Source organism: Lissotriton helveticus, chromosome 3_1 (genome assembly GCF_964261635.1).
Source record: "Lissotriton helveticus chromosome 3_1, aLisHel1.1, whole genome shotgun sequence".
Lineage (NCBI taxonomy): Eukaryota > Metazoa > Chordata > Amphibia > Caudata > Salamandridae > Lissotriton > Lissotriton helveticus.
In genome coordinates this window covers 1,646,419,630-1,646,443,948 of record NC_136061.1, presented here as the reverse complement: position 1 = coordinate 1,646,443,948, position 24,319 = coordinate 1,646,419,630, and the positions used below count along the sequence as shown (strand labels likewise).

Here is a 24,319-nt window from a genome sequence, read left to right as displayed (position 1 = left end):
TTTGGTGCAGCAGTGCATGGTTTGTTTAAGACATAATCCTGGAAAGGGAACACCTGTTCCAGTTGGAAATTTTGCTCCTCCTTCTTTTCCTTTTGAAGTGATCCAAATGGATTATATTGAAATGGAGAGAATAAACAACCTCAAGTATGTCTTGGTGGTGGTATGCTCCTTTAGTAGGTGGGTGGAGGCTTTCCCAACTAACGATGGTACGGCTATCTCAACAGCTAAGATGTTGATAAAGGAGTATTTCTCCCGCTACGGATTGCCCCGGGTGATCTGGAGCGATGACGGCACATCTTTTAATGCTGAACTGATGAAACACATATGTAAGGGACTACAGATAACACAAAAATTTCATGCAGCACGACACCCCCAGGCTGCGGGTTTGGAAGAGAGGTTCAATGGGACCTTAAAGCTCAAAATGGCCAAGATACAAGAGAGTACAGGGTTACGTTGGCCAGACGCACTCCCCTGGCTCTGCTTTCCACTAGAGTGACAGTAAATTCGAGGTCATTTTCGGCCGTCCGGCCAATGTGTGGGGTGTCCCCAGACCTAAATGTTTCACGGAAATAGAATACCCTTTGTTGATAGATTACCTGTATGCTTTGACTAAAGATCTCCGTTCTGTTCATCAGCAGGTAGCAGACACCGGGGACTGGGTTGTTGTGAAGATGTACCAGCGGCAGTCCTGCTTGGATCCAAGGTGGTCAGACCCGAGGCAAGTTCTCCTCACCACCCGTACCGCACTCCGGATCCAGGGCCGCAAGGCGTGGACACATGCGTCCCACGTAAAGCGCGTCCCACTGCCACTGCCATATGACGAATGGGTGAGAAACGGCGTCGCTGATCACGAATGTGAAGTAGTTCCTCGGTACATACCCTTCTCGGATGCTTTGTTGAGGGGTGAGGAGCCGGATCAAAGAGAGGAGAGGCCGGCTCTGATTGCAAGTGGTGAGACCTCTCCTGATCACAGTGAGCAAACATCAGCGGATAAGTCCCCTGCCATTGAGCCCCCCATTCTGTTCACAGATTCAGAGGTGCGAGGGAGCAGTCGTTATAATCTGCGGCCCAGGAAAGGAAGGAAAGAGAACTGAGCACTGAAAGAAGGTCTGAGATAGGGGCTTAGAAGAGAACTGTGCTGATGAATAGTTTAGTGATAGGGATGGACTTCTGGTAAGAGCCCTGGTGCACTGTCGAGACATTGTCAAGCGGGACACTAGGATTGCGCCTGGGCCCGGATTAAGTGCTCCTGAGTTGCAAAAGCTGTGCGTCCGTCGTGGGATTAGGGAATGAACAATAGAAGCCTGCCTGTGAGGCTTTAACGGACACAGGGAGAAGATCCCTTTTGAGGGTGAAGAACCCTCCTGGCCGGCTTCGGTGTGACTGTTTGATTACTTTTTTAGTTTAGTTTTGGACTTTTAGTTAGGAAACATGTACCCCTTTGGCCGTCCAATTCCTGAGGAGGAGCAGCCTTTTGCAGCTCCTCGTAGACCAGAACCCGACTCTCCATGGCTTGATCTGTCACGAAAAGGAAAAATTGTGGTCATTGTGATATTCATCATTGTATTTCTAATTATTCTTGGAATACTGTTTTTCCTAGATGAAGTCTACCCTGTTCATAAGCTTATCCCTACCCCTTCTGCCCTTCCCGAGCACAACATGGTTACTGTTGATTATGGTGAACAATGTTTGCGAAAAGGCTACCGTGATAACGTTTTTATCAAGACACTACATCATGCCCATGCCGTGTATAATGTCACAGATTGTTGGGTTTGTGGGTTGCTACCTTCTGCTGTATATGAAAAGGATAGATTGCTGGCACTCCCTTTAACACCTGTGAATAGTTGTGTGGGTTGGTACACTTTAATTGGCATGGTGAAATTCTTTCAACAGCCTGATTTTCTAGATCCTCGATTACCTAGTAAATGATCTACTTTGACGATGCGAGTACGCCCTATGCCCACCTCTTCTCTTGGACAGTTGTTTAATGACGGACGTTTTGATCAGACATTTCTGCAAACATGCGCGAAGAAGGTGGGACGATTTGTGACTCCTAACGACACTGACAAAGTTAGGGAGAGTTTTCTACAATTGAACTCTTCTCTGGCTTATAGACACCCTCCTGTGACAAATGGTAGTAGTCATTCTTTGGTGCCTATGGCAGTTGTTGGGCCCTCACCGTTCTTCTGTATCCTGGGGAGGGGCCCTATAAAGGTTGGGAACAGTTCTTGCAATGTGACTGCTTCGATTCATTTGCTCCTTAGTCCTTCTTTAGTCACTCCCCGAATATTTACTTTGTTTGTGGAGAAAATGGATACTTGTGGTTGCCTGAGGGTTGGCGTGGAGTCTGCTATCTGGCCTATTTGCTTCCTCCTGTCTATGTAGCCCCCCAGACTATCATAAGACCCATCGTCGGTTTGCTATAATGCCTGGACAGCGTAAAAGGAGGGCACTCCAAGTTGAGGATTTGGATCAGACTGATACTTCTCTGCAGCAATGGACAGATATTTCTAAGGGTTTACTACCGTTCTGGGGTCCCATATTCAACAGTAGAGCTATTCGGAGACTGTCAAGAGTGATGGAGAAAGTGGTGAATACTGAGGCAGACATTGCAGCTAATATGTCTGTTGAGATGCAGGCTATGAGATTATTTACGATTCAGAATAGGATGGTGCTTGACGTCATCCTTGCTGATAGGGGTGGAGCTTGTCGCGTCATCGGGATGTCTTGTTGTGTGTACATTCCTCACTCTGCCCCCACTGTAAACTTAGCCGTTCAGAAACTTCATAGATTAGCAACTGAACTTCATCAGGACACCGGTACTTGGTCACTTCAGACATGGCTGTGGGGTCTTTTCTCTTCTTGGGGCTGGAAAATGTTGATGGGTGTTGTAGGAGTAGTGGGTATATTGCTGACCTGTTGCCTCTGTGTCTATTGCCTTCCCCCTTGTTGCTCCATGTGTGCTAGTAATTTGTCATCTCCTAAAAGACCGTCCCGCCAGTATCCTGTTTCCAATGATATGGAGCTCCATGATATTCACTGGTTGATGCTTATTGAGGATGATGTTCTTGATTGATATGTTTTCCCCGTCACTAGCATGATGTGTAAAGACCTTATCTTTTAACTAATAAAGGCTACGCCCATGTTAGCCACATAATGCTAAAAGGAGGGTCTGATAGGTTTCATTTTCCGATACCCCGCCCACTTACATTTACGTTTATGAGTTAGCATAATGTGTCTAACTAATGATCTATTCAGTTATGTATTACGTTTATATTCTCCACCTCATTATTCATTTATGCGTGTGACGTTATTCAGTTTTCTTAGCTTAGCCTGTGTGCCACCATTTGGGAGTGCTGCTCTCCGTGTGCGAGTCGCACTCGCTCCTTCCCCCTCCCGTAGGAATAGAAAAAAACGAACGCAGCAGTTTTTGTTTCTTAGCTAACTGTAACCGAAACTAATAACAGACTTCTAATCAGTAATGTTCTCATGCGCTGGAGATGCTGAGGCCCGGCTCCGTGGCCTTGGGCAGAGATACTCAACAACAGACCTTTGAGGTCCATTGATCCCTTCAGAAGGAGTTCACGCATTTGTTTTTTAAAACCCCCCCTTTTTAGTTTGTTTCTTGTAAATAGTACACCCTTAGCACTGCACTTCCCAGAGTTATGCGCTATCTTCCTCTAGGGGCTATCTGGAAGGTGCTGTAAATTCATTGGTTACTTTGGGAAAACCACTTTTAAGCCACATATCATGGAGCACGATGACAATTCAGAAGGGCATATAATAATTATGTTGTTGTTTGTCTTCTGTTTGTTTGTCCCTTCTTCTTTACAGGTGCTGTTACACTCCAAAATTTAAGGAGTTTTTTGGAATGAGTAACTTACTCTTCCCCCATTTTTAAGCACTTTTTTCACCTTTTTAATTTTCACTTTCACGTCCCCAGGTTAGGGTGGGTGATTAGAGAGCCCATACCGCCGGGGTTTAGTCCTGACGAATGCCTTGGTAATAAACAACCACCCTTATGGCTGAAACATGTTGACTAAGAAAACTAATTTGAGTATATTCTGTATTTAACCAACCATAATCCTTGGCAACTAAATCCAGACACTTAATACTCTTTGTGCCTTAGGGATCACTCATTAAATTTTGTTTTGGATACCCTTTTTTAAGGCACTTTTAAATTAATTCACTGTAATCTAGAGCACGCCCTCCCCACACAACCAGCTGCGCAGTCTTTCTGGCGTCGCAGCACACCAAAGAGGCACTCGGCCTCTTTGGTGGGGCCCGATGATGAAGCATGACACTGACTAGGTCGGTGTGTGAGGGCTTTCTTCATCACCCAAATTGGGTGTGCTAACCTTATTTCTGACTCCGTTTCGTGTGGTCTTTAAAAATCCCTGAAAGTTTGATCAGGGATTGATCTGACCTCTCTCTTTTTGTTTATGTACGCTTGGGCAGAGATAACCAAATGTTGCTATTGCAGGTGTAGATGCCTCTTGTATGAGGCCATTGTTCACCCTCTCCGGGGTCCAGTACTTTTCCAGTATGGGCGGGTTTTACTTTGCTTTACCATGTTATAATGTATTGCTGTGATGAGATGAGTCAGTCCTCTCGGCGCACTCCTAGGGGTGAGGTCGGACAGGGCCCTCTCATATGGGAGTTTGTGGCCTAATAAAATACTTTGTTTATTCTTCTCCACTGTCCGGCTGACTTCTTACTTGGTAACTATAGGTGAGTGCGGTAAGTCACTCGGGTGGATTTGAGCCACGCTTATCATGTATTCCTTTCACATTGACTGAGCTCAAATCCTCATTGGAGGATAAAATTAATATTTCATGTGTCCATCCAATGGAACGTGGTACTACACAAGGGCTCAGTAAGGAAAATACCTGGTAAGAAAGTGAGCTGCAGTTAAAGCCATTTATCAATTTGAACAATATCTAGGAGTTAATAAACTGATAGCCATAAGGTGCCTAGTGACAGGATTGTAATAGCTTTGACTAGAGGACTCCAGGGGCAAAGAAAGGACCAACAGCATCAAGAGAAGGCCTGTGTGCTCTTCCAGCAGTAAGTTGGGAGACATCGCTGCATACTACTTCACGTCCACATCTCTTACTATTGACTCCAGACCATGAAACAGCTGCTGCTAGAGAAATGTATAAAGACTGTTTTTTACCAAGTTTTTACCATTATAATTATTCATGGTATGAAAATGTCACTACTTGAAAGGCATAATTTAACAGTCCATCGTGAAGAAGCCTGCTATCCACTGTAGTGTGCTGAAACACTTTTTCTCAAACATGTTTTTTATTGAGTTTTACACAATAAGTATCAAAGCATATGGCAATACATATAAGCGTTACTCCTGTATACAGTTGTCATAATGCTATTTCCGTGTACAGAGTATTGAATTTGGTACAGGTCATAGTTTTCTCAAGGAGTCATATACGGATTACCAGTACAATAAGGACAACAGATTCATCTTAGACTAACCCCTCACATGTACCCCGCCTCCCCAACACCCAACCCCTTTGCCAAGGGGAGCGGATAGGGGAGCCTGAGAATGAACCTCAAACTATGCGAGAACAAAACAAAAAAAGAAAATAAATAAAAAGAACAACAAGATGGGCTCATGTAACCCTGTCTAAATGGGACCCTGGGTGACTAGATAATGTGGAAGTCTGTGATGTGCTCTAGTGTGTAACGATACTTTGTTTAGAATTGGAACATGTGTAGTGCTCTAACCCTTGTGAGCATGTAGTCATCGGAAGGCCAGTGAACAAGTAATTAACCAAAGGACCCCAAGCGTGTTCGAAGTTTTTAAAGGCATCCCTGTAAATGGCATGCGAATGGGGATGGGAACGTGCTCCAGGCAGTCTGTCTCAGCACGTCGTCCCATGTGTGGAGGGTCTAGAATAGCTACCGTGGACATGAGAAAAGAACGTGCAGTCTGTGTCATCCGGGTGCGCATCCCTCCACGTGTCCTTGAGACCCATCTCCTGTACCACTTGTTACAGAGTTCTTGGAAAACTTCCTGTGTGAGTTTTGTGAGGATAGGAACTGTCTGCCTCCGAATGCCATGTGAGGTTAAAGTCCTCTATGAGTATTATGTCTCCCGTCGTGAAGCCCAACCAACAAAGAAAGCGTGGAGTGAAGGCATTCGCCTGATTAGTCTTGGGTGCGTATATAGATGCTATGGTGCACTGTCTCCCCCGAAGTCGCCCTCTCACCGTTAGGACCCTCCCCTCCCTGTCCGTTTTGTAGTCCTCAGGTTGGAATTTGAGTGAAGAGTGAATGAGTAGAGCCACCCCATTAGGATTTGTAGATCAGTGGGTAAGACTTGTGTTTAAACCTATGATCTTATGACCATTTGAGGTGGGTCTCCTGAAGAGCCACCATGTCATAGTGTTGATCAGTGAGGTATTTCCATACCTTTTGACGCTTAAGGGGGGCATTCAAATCTCGTACGTTCCAAAACAATGAGGTGATCACCATAGTGATGATGGCGGGTGAGTTAGCCTCTCATGATCATGTCTTAGTCTGGACCCCTTCTCACACTCCTCCCCCCTACTGTGGAAAAGTAAATTTTGCCATGTTCTGTGTCCCTACGAGTCCTCCATCATATGTTATCTGTGCATGATTAATATGCATATGTTATTCCCCATGTTCAATTAAAGACGCAATTATAGTTGTGTCCACCTTTAGTATGTCAGTTTCCAGTTCTCGTGAATACTACGAATATCAGGCCTATGTAAAGCTACGTTGCCACGTTTCTCAGTGTGCACGTTATTCCATTGTAAAGTCCCCGTTTCTAGGCCTCAAAAGGGCCCGGACACCAGTTTTCAGCTCCTGTCTCCTGAGCCCTCGCTGAGGAGCGACACAGCCCCCACCTGTATCCTCGACCCTTCACTTACTTCCTGCCTCGCAGTGCCCGGCTCAGCTTGGCTCTGCCTCTGAGTCTGCCAAGGTTATGTTATGATTCTAGCTATCAGTCCAGCCCTCCTTCTCTGCATTCCTAAAGCTACTGAATCGCATCAATAGTTTCCGTCATTGTCTAGCCTTCACGTCTCCACGTTAGAGAAATACTGTATTAATGATCATTTAATATTCTTCATCACGCACTACATGTAGAATAATGCAAGCTCCAATCTTAGAATCAAGTTAGCCTTTCCCCTCCTGACTTCTAGTTTATATCAACATGTTCTCTAAACATCAGATACTAGATACTGCTTAGGTACATGTCGCCCTGACTCTCCAGACTTCAGTCTCTGCTCCTAGCACAGAGTTCGAAGCCCCCAGCTTCTCCTAGTAACACGTCATTGCCAGTTTGTGCGCACCATTAGGTTAGAGGTCCCGGCTCCTTAGGTAGCCCCCTCCATGTTTCCGCCCCATTTATGACATAATCTGTTACGTTTGCATCACATGTCTATGTATACGCCCTGTTACACCTCTTTTCACCCTTATCTTTCGCGACTGCTACGCGTCACGCCTATTGCTCCACCCACTGCTACGCCTATCGTATGTATTGTAATGCAACTGTTTTAGTATATATGATCGTGTATTGTTATTAAATGTTAGCGCGCTCATCCCAGATCCAGCCCCAGCAGCTGCTGGGCCCTGCCATCCTATTCCTATGCAGGTTGTCCTGTTCCTGTCCTTTATGCTGTAATAAACCTGCAAAACTCCTACTACCTTGAATCTTGACTCTTATTTATTGAGCTATCTGTTATTCGTTTATTCATTCAAAAATAGATCCGGTATTATTTATTTATATACCACATAATGGCGCCCGAATAGGGACTTGCCCTTTCCCCACGCGCCGGTGAAGCCACGCCGGCCCCCTGACCCTCTGCAGCCGTGACGGAACCATACCGTGCACGTGCAGATATTTCTGCTTCAAGTATCCCTCAGGCCCACGGAGGAGACGGAGGAGGCGGTCCAGCATCCAGACGAGGCGGTGGAGGAACGCGGCGAGTCCCGACCAGAGCCCAAGCCGAGAGTCCAAGGTCCGAGGTATCCGGAGGTCCACCCGTAACTGAAGTCCAAAGTTCGTCGTCCGTCGTCGAAGCAGTCCAGTCTAGTCTGAGGCCTTCCGTTCTTACTGCCCGGTGAGTACCATTACTGGGGTAGTATCTAGACAGGGTCAATCCAATTGACTCTGGTCCGTGGGTTGGTGGTACACAAGCCCACAAACGAAGTGTCCACTTCGGTGGATGCGGGTCCTGACGTGTCTCTTTATGAGACCGGTAAGTTTCGTACTGTTTCAGCAGTGCATCTAGTTCCTGTTCTAGTCAGCTCTGTTCTCGAGAGAATTCATGTATTCTGTTTTCCGTATTCCAGGTAGTATTCTGTTCGAACTGTTATTCTGAATGTTCTTCATGTATCTTGATGTCGTGGAATGAGTGTGAAGTAGTTATCGTGTTTATTGTGTATCGTATTGTGTCCAAATTATAGTTCAGTCATGCCGCTCTTTTCAAAACTGCGTCAGTTGAGAACTAGAAAAGGTCTGCTGGAAGCAGCAGTTCCTGTCCCGCCTAGGGACAGTCCAGGTCATTTTATGTATCAGAAGCATGGCATAAGCGCCATATTGTATCTAGACTTATGGGTCGAGTATACCAAACAGTTAGAGGAAAAGTATAGATGGCCTGTATCAGGCACATGGGATGCCGAGTGCATCATGCGAGTAGAAGAAGCATTATGGAAAAAGAAAGCCAGACAGTCACAGAAAGATGCCATCGAGTTATGGCGCAAAGAATCTCATAAAAGAACCGAAAAAGAAATCAGAAAGTCAGAATTAAGTAGAGAATCCTTAGAACGAGCACAAGAAAAGGAATTAATCGAGATTGGTGAACGAGTTAAAACCGAACAGTCAGACAGACAGAGGCATGCCCTTATTAAGGGTATGTATCCTCTTCTTGCCGAGGGCGTGCCAAAAGCGACCCCAGAGGCATCCAGTAATTTCCCGCCACCATTAGTTCCGACCAAGCTACGTCACAAACAGACCGCAGCTGATATTTTCATTTCGTCCTATTTGGACGACACAGTCCCAGAATATGCAAATCCTGTTCGCGCTCCGCCAGTCTCTGTAAATCAGGCACTTCCCGCTCCTCCAGACACCGGAGTACCTGTTACGGTACCCCCGGTCCAGCCCGCCATACAAGTCCAGCCTGCATTTCCATTTCCCACTCTGCCAGGACGAAGAGGATCAGTCGATGATTCTAGTTTAGGGGCCGCAGGAGGAGGTCCTCCTCAGACCCCGCCGCCACATAAGCGTTTAACGTCAGCCGAATTACATGCACAAGCGTCACAGCGTACGCCCAGACATCAGTCTGTAGCAGAAATAAGAAAAGCCCTTAATGAATGCGGCTATGATCCAGTCCCAGGCGAGGATAATATGGTTTTATATTCATTACGTGTAAGAAAGGTGGCCGAGTATCTAGTCACCCTACCGAATACGAAAGAAGATCTAGACAGAATATATTGGTTCATCCGTACAGGGGATGATCCAGAAAGCATTGGCGAAGTCATGTCTCAAAGAAAAGCCGAGATCCAGCTCATGATACTAAAGTTTTTGATTAATTGTTTAATAAGAAAACAAGATTACCCGTCCAAAGATCAAGCCGAAATGAGAACCCTGACAAAGTGGAGTGATAATATAGCCGAGGGTAAGCACAGGACCATCAGTGCTATGGAAAGTATGTACAAGAAAATCCGTAAAGAAATAATAAGGTTACACGATCAACGTAAAGCAGCACAAGTAAGCGAGAAAGAAAATGACTCTTCTACAGAAGAGGTAGAGGACGAGAATCCCGACAGAATAGCGTATGTAGGAAAATCTAGATTTCCAGATCGCCATTTACGCCTAGAACACAAGTCAACTTTCCATCATCCAGCACCAGAACAAGGTTCTCTAGAACAAGTGTTTCAAGCTACCGATCACATTCTGAAATCACGAATCGGTTATAGTGAGTTAAGTACTATGCATGAACAAGAACTAGCCCGATCAGCAGTCCGATGGACTACTGACTCTACCACTTTTCCAGACGAAATAGTGGCACAAATGTTTCTGAAAATGCCCCCAGCCGAGCAACGACTGGCGGGTATGTATATGATTCAGCACCTCATTACATTGTATGAGGGTCAGCACTCTGATCCAGGCCCGTTACATGATATCCTGAACGAGTTACTCCAGTATAGATGGAAAGGTTTAGGTACCGATTTAATTAGTGTCATTCTAGAACAGCGTCACAAATATAGAACGTTTTTGAACCCGCATTTTGTTCATGTCTCACCCCCAGAAAGTAAACCATTTTACATGGAGAGACAGAATCCGTTACGAGAAGTCCACCCAGTTAGAGGAACGGGTGGCGAACTAGAACGAGTGTTTGTTTACACCCCGATCACAAAGATGGAACTCTTAGAGATGAAAAAATTAATCCCCTGTCATGATAAAGATCCAGCAGGGTTCCATCGAGAATTAAAAGACATGCTCCGTATGGGAGAATACACGTATCCAGATATAATTAAAATGTTAAAGGTTCTGCTGCCCGCAGGGGTGTATGAAAAGCTCAAGGAAAAAGATTGGGAGGTGGGAGAGAAAAAGATCGATTGGGCAGTTCTAGAAGCTGAAGACAAGGCACGAGTACCAGGTACCGGCCTTGGAGCGAAATGTAAAGAATTACCTGAATTATTGATTCAAGTTTTACCCAGATTATTGACAACTAGAAAAGAAGACTGGGATGCAATCTCAGCCTGTAAACAAAAACAAGACGAAGACATTAGTGATTTTTATTCTAGATTTGAGAAATGTTTTAGCATCAATAGTGGCCTCAAGACAAGTAGTGAGTCATACCCTCATCTTTTTGTTACTAAATTAGTCGAGAATTCAAGTCCACAAATTAAAAATCGAGTTTTGAAAGTCGAAAGTACCTGGCAAGCTAATACCCCGTCCCAGATGTTACAGATGCTCCAATACCACCAGAATAGAATTAGAGAAGAGCAAGAACACGAGAGAAAACGTATGAAAGACACGAAAATGAAAGTACTAGTTGCACAATCTGTTCCTCAAGACAGTCAGAAGAGGGGTCCAAATCAAGCCAGTCATCCCGCAGCTCCCGTTAAAGGGAACTGCAATTATTGTAAACAGCCAGGTCATTTTATAAACGAGTGTGCAGTTCTGAAACACAACATAGCTACTGGTAAGACTAAAGAAAGACCACGTCCGCCTAGACAAGAACAAGTTTCACAGATTCCTCAGCCACAGAATGCACCACAGACAGTTACAGCACCGCAGCCCATCGCTGCAACACAGCACGTTACACAGCAGATGTACCAGTATGCACAGTCTGAGTATCCAGAGTATCAGCCATATTCATGAAACAGCCTAGAGAGGGAGGTAGGCTTGCCTCTCATCGAGATACCTGTAGATCAAGAAGGTCCCTATGTTCACAGTCAAGTACTAGGGAAAGATAGAAAGTTTCTGATTGATACAGGGGCAAGTAGGACCACTATAAGTCACGCCGAAGTTCCAGGGGCTCCGCTCTCAGGCTCAAGAAATGTTTCCCTTGGATTTTCAGGAAAACCCATTGTAAATGAAATATCAAAGCCAGTTACTCTAGAAGTAGGTCCATTGTCCCGCACTACTGATCTGTTACTTACTAAGTCATGTCCAGAAAATCTATTAGGTATTAAAACACTGAAAGAGTTAGGCGCAGTTATATGCTGTTCCCCAGAGGGAATACGATTGTTCCTGCGTGACTTTAAGGGTCACTATGTATTACGAGATTTTGATCCCAGATTGTCCAATGTCCCGCAGCATCTATGGGCGCAAGGTCCAACTGATGTTGGTTATATGCAAATCACACCCCATCGTGTGACTCTCAAGCAAGGTGTAGTGTTACCACGAATCAGACAGTACAGATTGCCACCTGAGGCTGTAGCAGCCTTATCCAAAATTATTGACGAGCTCATGGCTCAAGGAGTAGTTGTAGAAACTGACTCCAATGTATGCAATTCTCCGATCATTCCAGTCATGAAACGTACTGATCCAAATGCACCCCCAGTATATCGATTAGTGATTGATCTCCGAGAGCTTAATAAATGTATTATTCCCCAGTATCCAGTTGTCCCAGATATCTCTTCCCTATTAACAGCCATTGATTCCGAAGTTTCATTTTTCACTGTCATAGACCTCAAGAATGCATTTTTCAGTGTCCCCATTCATCCAGACAGCCAGTTCCTTTTCGGATTTTGTTTAAATGGAAGGAGCTATATGTTCACACGAGCTCCTCAAGGTTTCACAGAAAGTCCTAGTATTTACAGTCAAGCACTTAAGAGACAACTAGACAACATTCACATGCCAACTGACACTGCCCTGCTCCAGTATGTCGATGACCTCCTGATCACAGCCCGTTCTGAACGTGCTTGCGAGCGAGCATCACTCACAGTTCTGTATTTCCTAGCCGAGATGGGACACAAGGTGTCCCCTTCGAAGCTTCAATTCTGTGTCCAGCAAGTGGTCTACTTAGGACACTTACTGTCCAAGAGGGGTAGGCAGTTGACACCAGACCGTATCCAGTTAATAGCGAGTCTTCCTCAGCCCAAGACCCAGAAGGAGGTACGTGCTTTTATCGGCCTTACTTCTTATTGCCGACAATGGATTCCTCGGTATGCATTTCTAGCCAAACCACTGATACAGTTAACGACACAGGAGGCAGCCGTATCGACTGTCCTCCCTTGGTCATCTGAACATACACTTAGTTTCAATGAGTTAAAGAAAGCCCTATGTCAAGCTCCAGTTCTAGCTACACCGAACTACAGTAAGCCTTTTACACTTTTCGTCACAGAACGTGAAGGTACAGCATTATCTGTTCTCACACAAGATCAAGCAGGACAGTACAAGCCTTGTGCTTATTTTTCGAGCACATTAGATCCTGTAGCCCAGGCTCTGCCTGTGTGCCTCAAGTCAGTTGCAGCCACAGCACTAGCTATCAGACAAAGTGATTCCATAGTATTAGGACACTCCCTGACAATACAAGTTCCACACTCTGTGGAAGTTCTTTTAAACCGAACACAAACTCAGCACTTGACAATTGCACGTTTGACAGGTTATGAATTGACACTGTTTCAGCCACACATAGAAATCAGACGCTGCAACATCCTGAACCCTGCTACACTGTTACCATCAGTTACTTTAAGTCCGGACACACACAACTGTGTGGAAGTAGTTAATATTACGACAAAGCCAAGACAAGATCTGACAGATATTCCGTTACCAGATCCTGACCTAACACTTTATGTGGATGGTTCATGTATGAGAACAAATACAGGAGAACTAGTCGCCGCGTATGCAGTGACTACCGACACCGAAGTTATTGAAACACACCGTATTGACACCCTGTCCGCTCAAGCAGCAGAGCTAGTTGCTCTGACTCAAGCCTGCATACACGCCAAGAACCTGAAAGTTAATGTTTACACAGATTCGCGCTACGCATTTGGAGTCGTACACGACTTTGGAGTGCTATGGCAGGAGAGAGGTTTCATGACTTCTCATGGAACCAAGATTCAGCATGGTCTCCTTATTCAAGCTCTGTTAGATGCAATACATTTACCGACATCCATTGCTATCATGAAATGCAAAGCACACACGAAAGTTACTGACATTATTTCCCAGGGTAACGATCTAGCAGATCGCACAGCCAAGCTTACAGCACAGACTCCAGACATTCCAGTTAACATGACACACACTCCAGATCCGACTACATGTATGACAGTTAAGGACCCGACTCAAGATGTCATAGATATCCAGTTACATGCTACTCCCGAAGAAATCAAGAAATGGTCCGAACAAGGAGGGGTCCAGACAGATCAAGGATGGTTAACGAAAGGAAAAGCCACTTGGTTTCTCCCCGACTCTATGGTTCAAGTCATTATCAAAACCGCACATAGTCCAGCACATTTAGGAGAAAAAGCTATGTTAGACAGTATCCAGAATATTTGGTTCAACAAGCATTTACGAGCTGCCGCCAAGCAGAAAGTCCGTACCTGTATGATATGTTGTCAGTTTAATCCAGGTAAAAGTGTCCCGGTGGAACAAGGTGGATTCCAACCCCCTGACCACCCTTTTGAAGTCCTCCAGATGGATTATATTCAGATGGAGCGATGTCGAGGTTTCAAGTATGTCCTTGTAGTTGTATGCGCTTTGTCCAGGTGGACAGAAGCATATCCAGTCCCAGATTACACAGCCGCGACCACTGCCAAGCAGTTGGTTCGTGAGTTCTTCCCCCGTTATGGACTCCCTAGAGTCGTATATTCTGATAACGGCCAGCCATTCTCCTCAGAGTTAATGAAGCATGTTTCCCTTTTGTTAGGGTACCAGTGGAAGTTCCATTGTGTACGCCATCCTGAAGCAGCAGGTCTCGTAGAGAGACATAACCAGACCCTGAAAATCCGCATTGCCAAAGTATGTAAAGAGAAAGGTGTAGACTGGCTAGTAGCTCTGCCAGTTGCTTTGTTCTATATGCGCATGGTCGCACATTCCAGATCAGGTCTGTCCCCGTATGAGGTCGTTTTCGGCCGCCCCCCTAACATGTGGGGTACACCCAGACCCCGAAGTATTACCGATGTTTCAAGTAATATGCTGACAGATTACCTAGCTTCCTTGATGTCTGCCCTCAACTCTTGTCGTTCACAGGTTGCCGCCGCATTTCCAGACAACACCGAGGTGGCACCGCATGAAATCGTTCCAGGATCCATGGTCCTTGTCCGGAATTTTGACCGCTCAAGTCCGCTGGAGCCTCGCTGGAAGGAGCCCCGACAGGTCCTCCTCGCCACCCGTACAGCCGTGAAGTTGGAGGGACGCAAAGGCTGGGTGCACCTTTCACATATAAAGAAGTTTTATGGACTGAAACCAGTCTCAAAGAACATTTCCCGGGATTCAAAGGACTGCCAGAGTACTATTTTTAAGGACTGTCCCGCAAAAGACATTGCTACGAACCCTTCCCAGTTAGAGAAAACTCCGCAACAGGAGTATAAACTCAAACTCCGGTCTAGTAAAATAAGTCAGTCAGTTTGATTGTCTAAGTCCTCCCCTAGGTGAAACGGTTAGACTGTTTCTGACATGTATAAAATAGACCCCCATAGTGAGAGAGTTAGTCAAAACTCAATCCGATGTATCGTTTTTCTATGTTTCATATTATTTCTCAGTATTATGATTTCCTGCACCAGTTATGCGTTTTACCTGTATTTTCCAGTTTTTCATGTAAATAAGTCTTCTAATGTTACAGTAGAACACACGTTTAGTGATCTGCCTCCTCATGAACTCTCTTACCGCCTCGCTATGCGAAATAATTCTTTCATCCGCATGCTACATTATTCACACCAGACCAGCAATGCCACTAATTGTTGGGTGTGTGGTCGACTCCCCCCTTTCCAGACACCGAAGGGAGTTCTGCCACTTTTTCCTTATCCTTTTTCACATAATGGTTCGTGTGGAGCATGGTCCACGTTAACGTCATCCTCAACAGATATGTCTTTTCTTAACAGTACGTGTTTTCCAGACAAGCAAGGTCTCCCCCACAGAACCGGGTTAGATCTAGAAAATGAAGTGTATAATTTAGGTAATTATTCTTCGAATTTCATGGTCCTGAATGTTCAGTCTGATTCCACTCCAGATTTACCTGCTATTTCAGTACTACCAGTCAAAGGCGAATTATGTGTCCGAAATAATGGTTCCGTACATGTAGGACATAGTGATTGTACTACTATTGTCAAGTATAGTGACAGTGGGAAATCTATTTTCAAAGCTTCACGTCATTCTTATTTTATTTGTGGTCAGACCGCATATGTTCGTCTGCCCCTCGATTGGGAGGGAACCTGTTACATTGCCTTCCTACTGCCACCAGTTTTCCTAGCCCCACCTGATTATCATAGAAACACACATCTAGTACACATTAGACATAGAAGGGAGATCGAGTCCCCAATTGTCGATTATACTGAAACTGCTCTAGAACAGTATACAGATTTCAATAGAGGTTTCTTCTTCTTTATAGGACCTATCCAGAATAGTAAGTTAATCCGTAGGTTAACAAGAACCCTTGAAGTAGTTGTCAATGAAACTGCCTCTGCTCTAGGTAACTTAACCGAAGAGCAATCTGCTATGAGATTTGTCGTTTTACAGAATCGTCTCGTCCTTGACGTCATATTGGCCGATAGGGGCGGGGCCTGTAGAGTCATCGGATCTAGTTGCTGCATTTTCATTCCAAATAACGCGCCGTCTGTTTATTCAGCTATAACCAGACTCCATAAAATTGCCCATCTGTTACACCAAAATCCAGGCACCTGGACATGGTCCGGTTGGTTCTGGGATATAATTTCCGCTTGGGGATGGAAAGTCTTGTCCTTTCTAGGTATTGCAGTAGCGATCATATTTAGCTGCTGCCTCTGTATACAATGTGGCCCTGCGATTTGCGGCATTTGTGCTACATCTTGTATTCCTAGTCCCAAGCCCCGTTCTAAAACACGTTCCCAGAAAATTCGTGACGAGCAAATGATACTGTATGAAATGATAGATGGTATCATGAATATTGATGTTTCCTGAAGGAAACGTAGTGACAAGGAGGGAATGTGGAAAAGTAAATTTTGCCATGTTCTGTGTCCCTACGAGTCCTCCATCATATGTTATCTGTGCATGATTAATATGCATATGTTATTCCCCATGTTCAATTAAAGACGCAATTATAGTTGTGTCCACCTTTAGTATGTCAGTTTCCAGTTCTCGTGAATACTACGAATATCAGGCCTATGTAAAGCTACGTTGCCACGTTTCTCAGTGTGCACGTTATTCCATTGTAAAGTCCCCGTTTCTAGGCCTCAAAAGGGCCCGGACACCAGTTTTCAGCTCCTGTCTCCTGAGCCCTCGCTGAGGAGCGACACAGCCCCCACCTGTATCCTCGACCCTTCACTTACTTCCTGCCTCGCAGTGCCCGGCTCAGCTTGGCTCTGCCTCTGAGTCTGCCAAGAGTATGTTATGATTCTAGCTATCAGTCCAGCCCTCCTTCTCTGCATTCCTAAAGCTACTGAATCGCATCAATAGTTTCCGTCATTGTCTAGCCTTCACGTCTCCACGTTAGAGAAATACTGTATTAATGATCATTTAATATTCTTCATCACGCACTACATGTAGAATAATGCAAGCTCCAATCTTAGAATCAAGTTAGCCTTTCCCCTCCTGACTTCTAGTTTATACATGTTCTCTAAACATCAGATACTAGATACTGCTTAGGTACATGTCGCCCTGACTCTCCAGACTTCAGTCTCTGCTCCTAGCACAGAGTTCGAAGCCCCCAGCTTCTCCTAGTAAAACGTCATTGCCAGTTTGCGCGCACCATTAGGTTAGAGGTCCCGGCTCCTTAGGTAGCCCCCTCCATGTTTCCGCCCCATTTATGACATAATCTGTTACGTTTGCATCACATGTCTATGTATACGCCCTGTTACACCTCTTTTCACCCTTATCTTTCGCGACTGCTACGCGTCACGCCTATTGCTCCACCCACTGCTACGCCTATCGTATGTATTGTAATGCAACTGTTTTAGTATATATGATCGTGTATTGTTATTAAATGTTAGCGCGCTCATCCCAGATCCAGCCCCAGCAGCTGCTGGGCCCTGCCATCCTATTCCTATGCAGGTTGTCCTGTTCCTGTCCTTTATGCTGTAATAAACCTGCAAAACTCCTACTACCTCGAATCTTGACTCTTATTTATTGAGCTATCTGTTATTCGTTTATTCATTCAAAAATAGATCCGGTATTATTTATTTATATACCACACTACGCCTCTTCCCTCCTCCCATCCCTTCGGGTCACTGCATTAAGTTTCGCCTACACCCCTCGCTCCCCTCAGAGGCCTCACCCCCATCACCCAGGGTCAAAAAGAGAAAGACAAACCAAAAAGAAAAACAAACAAACTTGAACAGTGTCAACTTTGGGACTGAACGTCCCCAGTCCAGCGTACTACCATAGTGTCCGTCCGACACTGTGAGGCGATTAATACCAAAGTCTGCTGCCAAAAGTTCTGTGATGCAGCTAAGTGTAAAGACAACCACGTCCCTCTGTGACCAGAGTAGAGCGCTCTGGTCGTCGGAGCGCGTTCGGAGGAAGGGGGTAAATAGCGATAATGACGCAAATGTCTAGTTCCCGATAGTACACATACTAAAGAGAGAGTGGAGCTTGGTCGTCTCTGTCCGCTTCATATGAACCTCCGCTCTCACAGGCCGTATCAATTCAGCGCTTGCGATCCGGTCTATTTTCTCTCGTGTCGGAATCACTCTGTGGAGTCTCTCAGTTTGGTTCAGGAGTATCTTGGGTCTTCTTTGATCTGGGAGGTCGGCGGGTGCTCCACTAGCTTGTCTCACCCCCACTAGTCGTGTCGTTGCCTTGAAGAGCAGGTGTTTTCTCTCCGATGGATCATGAGCTGGCAGTGGATTCCCCAGGACACTGCACACCTCCTGGACCTCGGTAACATGGCATGTCCTGTTTTTATATTCAAAGCTGAGACTGAAGGGGTAGGTCCATCTGTATCATATATTGTCCTGCTGTAGATTGCCTGTGACGAGTCTGAATTGTTGATGTCGTGCCAGGGTTGCCAGAGCGATGTCTTGGAACAGCTTTCATGGGTACCCTTGAAACTCCGCCACGTCCCTTTACCTGGCCGCCTGTAGTATAGCTTATTTGGTTTGAAGGAGTGTAGTTTGGCGAGGATATCCCTTGGCCGACGGTTCTCGCCTTGTAAAAGTCTACTTACTCTGTGGACTCTCTCCAATTTCATCTTGACCGTCGCCGCTCTCAGTATTTCAGAGAGCAATTCCGTAATGAAGGCCTCGAGGTCTGGGCCTTCCGCTCCTTCTTCCAGGTTGCGGATTCATATGTTATCCCGCCGAGAGCGGTTTTCCAGATCCTCTTGTTTAAATTGCGTTGCCGTGAGCTGAGTCTGGAGTTCCCTCACCATGGCTGAGATTTGTTCCGATCTCTGTTCGAGTTCCATATTTTTAGACTCCATGTCCAGCACCCTCCTGCCCACTGAATCGATATCTTGCTGCATGGAGGTGAGTCTACCGCTGAGATCTGCCTTCAGTGCATCTAGGGATTGGGTCAAGTCCGCCTTCAGTTCGTCCCTCAGTTCCTGTTTGAATGCTCTCAAAGAGATGAGTAGGTCCTCCTTAGACAGCGCCATTCCGATCTCTTTGCGTATGCACTGTTGCTGTTCTGTACCCCCTTTTGTACCGCTTTGGCCGCCATAAGTGTGGCAGGGTATGCTCAGACGTGAGTCCCTTGCTCACTTTGCCACTGGATTCAATCAAGCCGGGCTGAAGACGGCTGGAATGCCAGAAACCGGTCCTCAGAAGCTTGTTTCCGGTCCAGGGAAGGCATGGCTTGGCAGTTCGGGCTGGACTGTTCCCATGAGGCACAGGGTCAGACTGATTTGCATATAGCCATGTCTGAACTGGGGTGGCAGAGTGGGCTAAAGAACGGTGATGGATCAAACCCAGATCTTTTGACTGGGTGTGAGTGTTTGATTGGTTCAGATGCTCCGTCCATCACCACCCCCTTTTGTACCGCTTTGGCCGCCATAAGTGTGGCAGGGTATGCTCAGACATGAGTCCCTTGCTCACTTTGCCACTGGATTCAAGCAAGCCGGGCTGAAGACGGCTGGAATGCCAGAAACCGGTCCTCGGAAGCTTGTTTCTGGTCCAGGGAAGGCATGGCTTGGCAGTTCGGGCTGGACTGTTCCCATGAGGCACAGGGTCAGACTGATTTGCATATAGCCATGTCTGAACTGGGGTGGCAGAGTGGGCTAAAGAACAGTGATGGATCAAACCCAGATCTTTTGACTGGGTGTGAGTGTTTGATTCGTTTAGATGCTCCGTCCATCACTACCCCCTTTTGTACCGCTTTGGCCGCCATAAGTGTGGCAGGGTATGCTCAGACGTGAGTCCCTTGCTCACTTTGCCACTGGATTCAAGCAAGCCAGTCTGAAGACGACTGGAATGCCAGAAACCGGTCCTCGGAAGCTTGTTTCCGGTCCAGGGAAGGCATGGCTTGGCAGTTCGGTCTGGACTGTTCCCATGAGGCACAGGGTCAGACTGATTTGCATATAGCCATGTCTGAACTGGGGTGGCAGAGTGGGCTAAAGAACGGTGATGGATCAAACCCAGATCTTTTGACTGGGTGTGAGTGTTTGATTGGTTCAGATGCTCCGTCCATCACCACCCCCTTTTGTACCGCTTTGGCCGCCATAAGTGTGGCAGGGTATGCTCAGACGTGAGTCCCTTGCTCACTTTGCCACTGGATTCAAGCAAGCCGGGCTGAAGACGGCTGGAATGCCAGAAACCGGTCCTCGGAAGTTTGTTTCCGGTCCAGGGAAGGCATGGCTTGGCAGTTCGGGCTGGACTGTTCCCATGAGGCACAGGGTCAGACTGATTTGCATATAGCCATGTCTGAACTGGGGTGGCAGAGTGGGCTAAAGAACGGTGATGGATCAAACCCAGATCTTTTGACTGGCTGTGAGTGTTTGATTGGTTCAGATGCTCCGTCCATCACCACCCCCTTTTGTACCGTTCTGTATTGGAGGCAGGTGCAAAGTAGGTAGATACCCTGTTGCTCTAGGGCTGTTTTTTGGGTGGCATAGAGTTGTAGTCGGTATTGTGGGAGATGTCTTGAGCCCGGATCTCCAAAATCACAGAGCCTGGAATGTCCTTGACCTCCTCACTAGCGCTACTGCCCTCTGCGGCTGGTCAGGATCTAGGTGTACCTCAAGTTCCAAGATGGTGCCTAAGACCTGTTCCCAGTGCTCTGCCGCGTTGGGGCCCCAGAGCGCCTCCTGCTCTATCGTCAATAGTGTGCTCATCGTAGTCCGCCCCTCTGCACCTACGGTCTATCTTAGATGAGAAGGCCTCCACCCTCCTCAGGCATGCACCCACAGCATGGTGTCGATGTGGGCAGCTATGGGGATTGTTGCCTGGATAGCCTTATACTTGCTATGTCTGCGGACTACAGAGTGCCCCACTGGTGTGCCCACCGAGGAGGGCAAAATGCGCCCCGCTACTAGCGTGGAAGAACTGCCTGGTGTGAGGCCCCAGAGTCGTCATGAGGCCTGTCGTCTGCCGTGGGCACCATGTTGTGGTCAGGCACCACCGATTCTCAATTCACATCAGGGTTAATTGTGAATTTCTGCAAAAAAAAGAGAGAACCCTCTCCAGTTGGTATCTCTCGCTGCAGCGATTACAGCTTCCACAAGACGGCCGCCTCAAATCTCCTCCGAGCACCCTGCTCGTCTCTCCATTCCGTACTGTGCTGCCGGGAAATGGCGGCCGCCACGTGTCCCGTCTCAAGCTGGGTTTACTCACCGGGCGGCTGAAGACAGCTCACCTCTCCCGATCCTCCAAGAGCAGATCACTTCAGATTGATCTCTCTCGCTGCTGGCCTCGGTAGATCCGCTCTCCACCTCCTGCAGTGCTCCACAGTAATCCACGGGTGAAGCTCTGGCCGGATCGGTTGCCTCCCACTTGGCCCTCAATCACTTGCCATCCGGTGATACACACACGAATCCAGGTGTTTGGATAGGGACCAGAGACATCTCTGCGTTATTCCAGGTGCTTTTCTCTACTTTTTGTGGCTTAAGCCTGGTGGCGTCTGCAAAAAATTACTATTTGGCAGTGGAGCCGTCGTGGATCACGTCCACACGGCCATCTTGGCTGGCCACACCCCCCTCCTGCTAGAGAAATGGAGGTGGACAGCAAAGGTAAGTGGGCAGTCGACGGCAGACAGACCACCTACTTACTTAAGACTGGTACAGAATTGCTCCTTAATAAAAAACAAGCTGTGGCACTTCCTAAGAAATAAATAGCTATCTTGGAGAAAATGTTTCCCTAAACTGAGGTAATATTAATCTCTTTTGATGTTGCATAATTATATTCCCTTAGGAAAATCATATGCTGTCCCACTGCTTAAAGTCCTATAGGCAATGAACTATTGTTGGACTCGAATCTGAGACTTAAAAGTGGAAGGGTATGTAAAGAGACATTCTAATAAAATCACTTTTTCTATCAGATTTGTGACACTGGTGATAAAAGAAGTACTTATTAGGTCTGGTGTTAGCCAATATATATATATAAATAATATTTACTTATAGGTCTTTTTAGCCAGCCCTCTTAGTCCATTGGCCTGTCGATTACAGCAAATAGCACAGGGCAAGGGGTCAGCCAACTTTAGCAATTGGCAAACTAAACAGTAAGTCGGAATTCTGTTCTTTCACAAGGAGCACATATACACAAAGCTGTTCACTTCAGTACCAGGGACTGCTCAGGCAACCTGTGCATTATGAGACCAAACATTTTTTTTTCATTTTGGCCAGTGTTTATTATTTTTTATATTGGCACGGGCAAAGCAGGTACTAAAAATTCTTTTTTTTACAAAAAATATATCAAAACAAGCATTAACAAGGCCAAAAAGCTAAAGCCAGACTAATTGCTTTGTCAGTGTTTATTCTATTTTGGGTGCAAAAAATGAGGCTATGTTGATGTATAATTACTCTATGAAACACTGTTATTTAATTCTTGCATATTATTTGTATTATTATGTTGACAATGGATTGAAAATATGAAAGAGCTTTTAAACTGAACTGAACTACTTACATATACATATGGTTTTTTTCTGCAGGTGCTGGGACATAAATGATAATGCAAGTATTTGGTGGATCATCAGAGGCCCTATAATAATGTTTATTTTTGTAAGTCGCCATAATTTATTTAGCATGTGTAGAAAGTGAAAAAACTCAGCTTTTTCCCTCCATTTGTTTATCTACAGCAGCAGTTCTTAACCAGGGGTCCACAGACACCTGGGAGTCCACAACACCAACTCAGGGGTCTGTTCTGTTTGGAACATAAAATGCTATTCGCACAACTTGATTCATGGGAGTGGCACAAGTCCATGAAACAGGGTCTATTATGGACGACTGGTGACCTTAACTTAAGCATGATATGCTCTGACAAAAAGAGCGCATGCATTAGAAGCAAAAAAAGTTATACACTGGAGTCTAGCATATCACTTCATCTTTTAGAAATAAAACCAAATCTTGAAAAGCGCCAATCTTCACATTAAAATTTAAATGTAAAATATTTTTCATTAAATAACAGTTTTAAAATGTTATGTCTTTGTTTGATATGTAGTTGTCTCTGTGTTTTTCTAAATTGTTTTGTGTTTTAAATTGAAGTAGTTAAACAGGCAGGGTCCTCGGCCTCCAGGATTGATTCAGCGGGGGTCCACGGAAGTCAAAATGTTTAGAGATGCTGATCTACAACTTAAGATTTCTAATCATCATTTTCGTCACAATTAAGGCTGATTGCAAGCCAGTTTGTGAAAATAAAATATTATTATGCTCCTTCTTTTTCTTCTGATTCTTAGATCACAGGCACATATTTTCTCCCAAATGCAATTCTTGATTTTACTGTTCTCAAATGAAAAGCCTATTACCAGATGGCATCTTGAGTGTTTTAAATGCTTGAATCTAATTGGAAAAAACTGTAGAAAATGTTTTGGGATGTAGGTCTGTGAGTTGTTTTGTAGCTGTAGCTGCAGGTTGTCAATACAGTGGTACCTCGTTTTAACTCATACTCGTCTGTACTTTTTTCTGATCTGAAATATTAGTAGGCCAACATAGGACCATGTCACAAGTCTTGCCCATACCATTTCTTGGGGTTAATAGAGTACATATCTACGAGACATCAGGGGAGTCTATTGATTGATGTTCATGTCAGCCTTCCAGAATTCTGACCCAAGTGGAGCTCAAAGGTTACGTTTGTATACGTCAGCATGTCACCCAAGACCCTGTTCAGGGTAATTGAAATCCTAAATGTCCTTGTGTTCGAGGTAATCACCCAAAGATGTAATTTAACTGGCTACTGATGTTAAGGTGGGAAGAACATAGCTTGTTGTCTGACCTTCAAAAAAACAATGTTTCAAACTCCCTCTTTCTGCTGGGCTTCAAATCTGAGTGGTTCTCGCTCTCTCCATAAAGGGTTGCACGGTAGCACAGTAGGTCTCACCCACTCATTATATTCATAGTCCACAAACCAGTTAGCTCTCCCATCACTCATTATCTTTATGCTTGACTTGGGTCCAGACAGCGCTCCGGCACCTTTTGGTTTGGTTCATGTTAAAGAAATACCACGTACATATATACATATATATATTCAGTTACTTCAGTGAATACTCCCAATGTTGTGAAGCCTTGGAGTAGAGGTACTGACCATTACAGAAAGAAAG

General features: G+C 45.5%; 1 protein-coding gene across 3 annotated transcripts in view; it reads left to right on the top strand.

Annotated features, from left to right (window-relative positions):
- Positions 1-24,319, top strand: part of SCTR (secretin receptor) — a 703,893-nt gene that overhangs the window by 594,660 nt on the left and 84,914 nt on the right. For all 3 annotated transcript variants that reach the window (XM_078682401.1, XM_078682399.1, XM_078682400.1), the window contains exon 9: positions 22,715-22,784. In XM_078682401.1, coding sequence (XP_078538527.1) covers positions 22,715-22,784 — 70 coding nt within the window. The remainder of the gene's footprint in view (positions 1-22,714; positions 22,785-24,319) is intronic.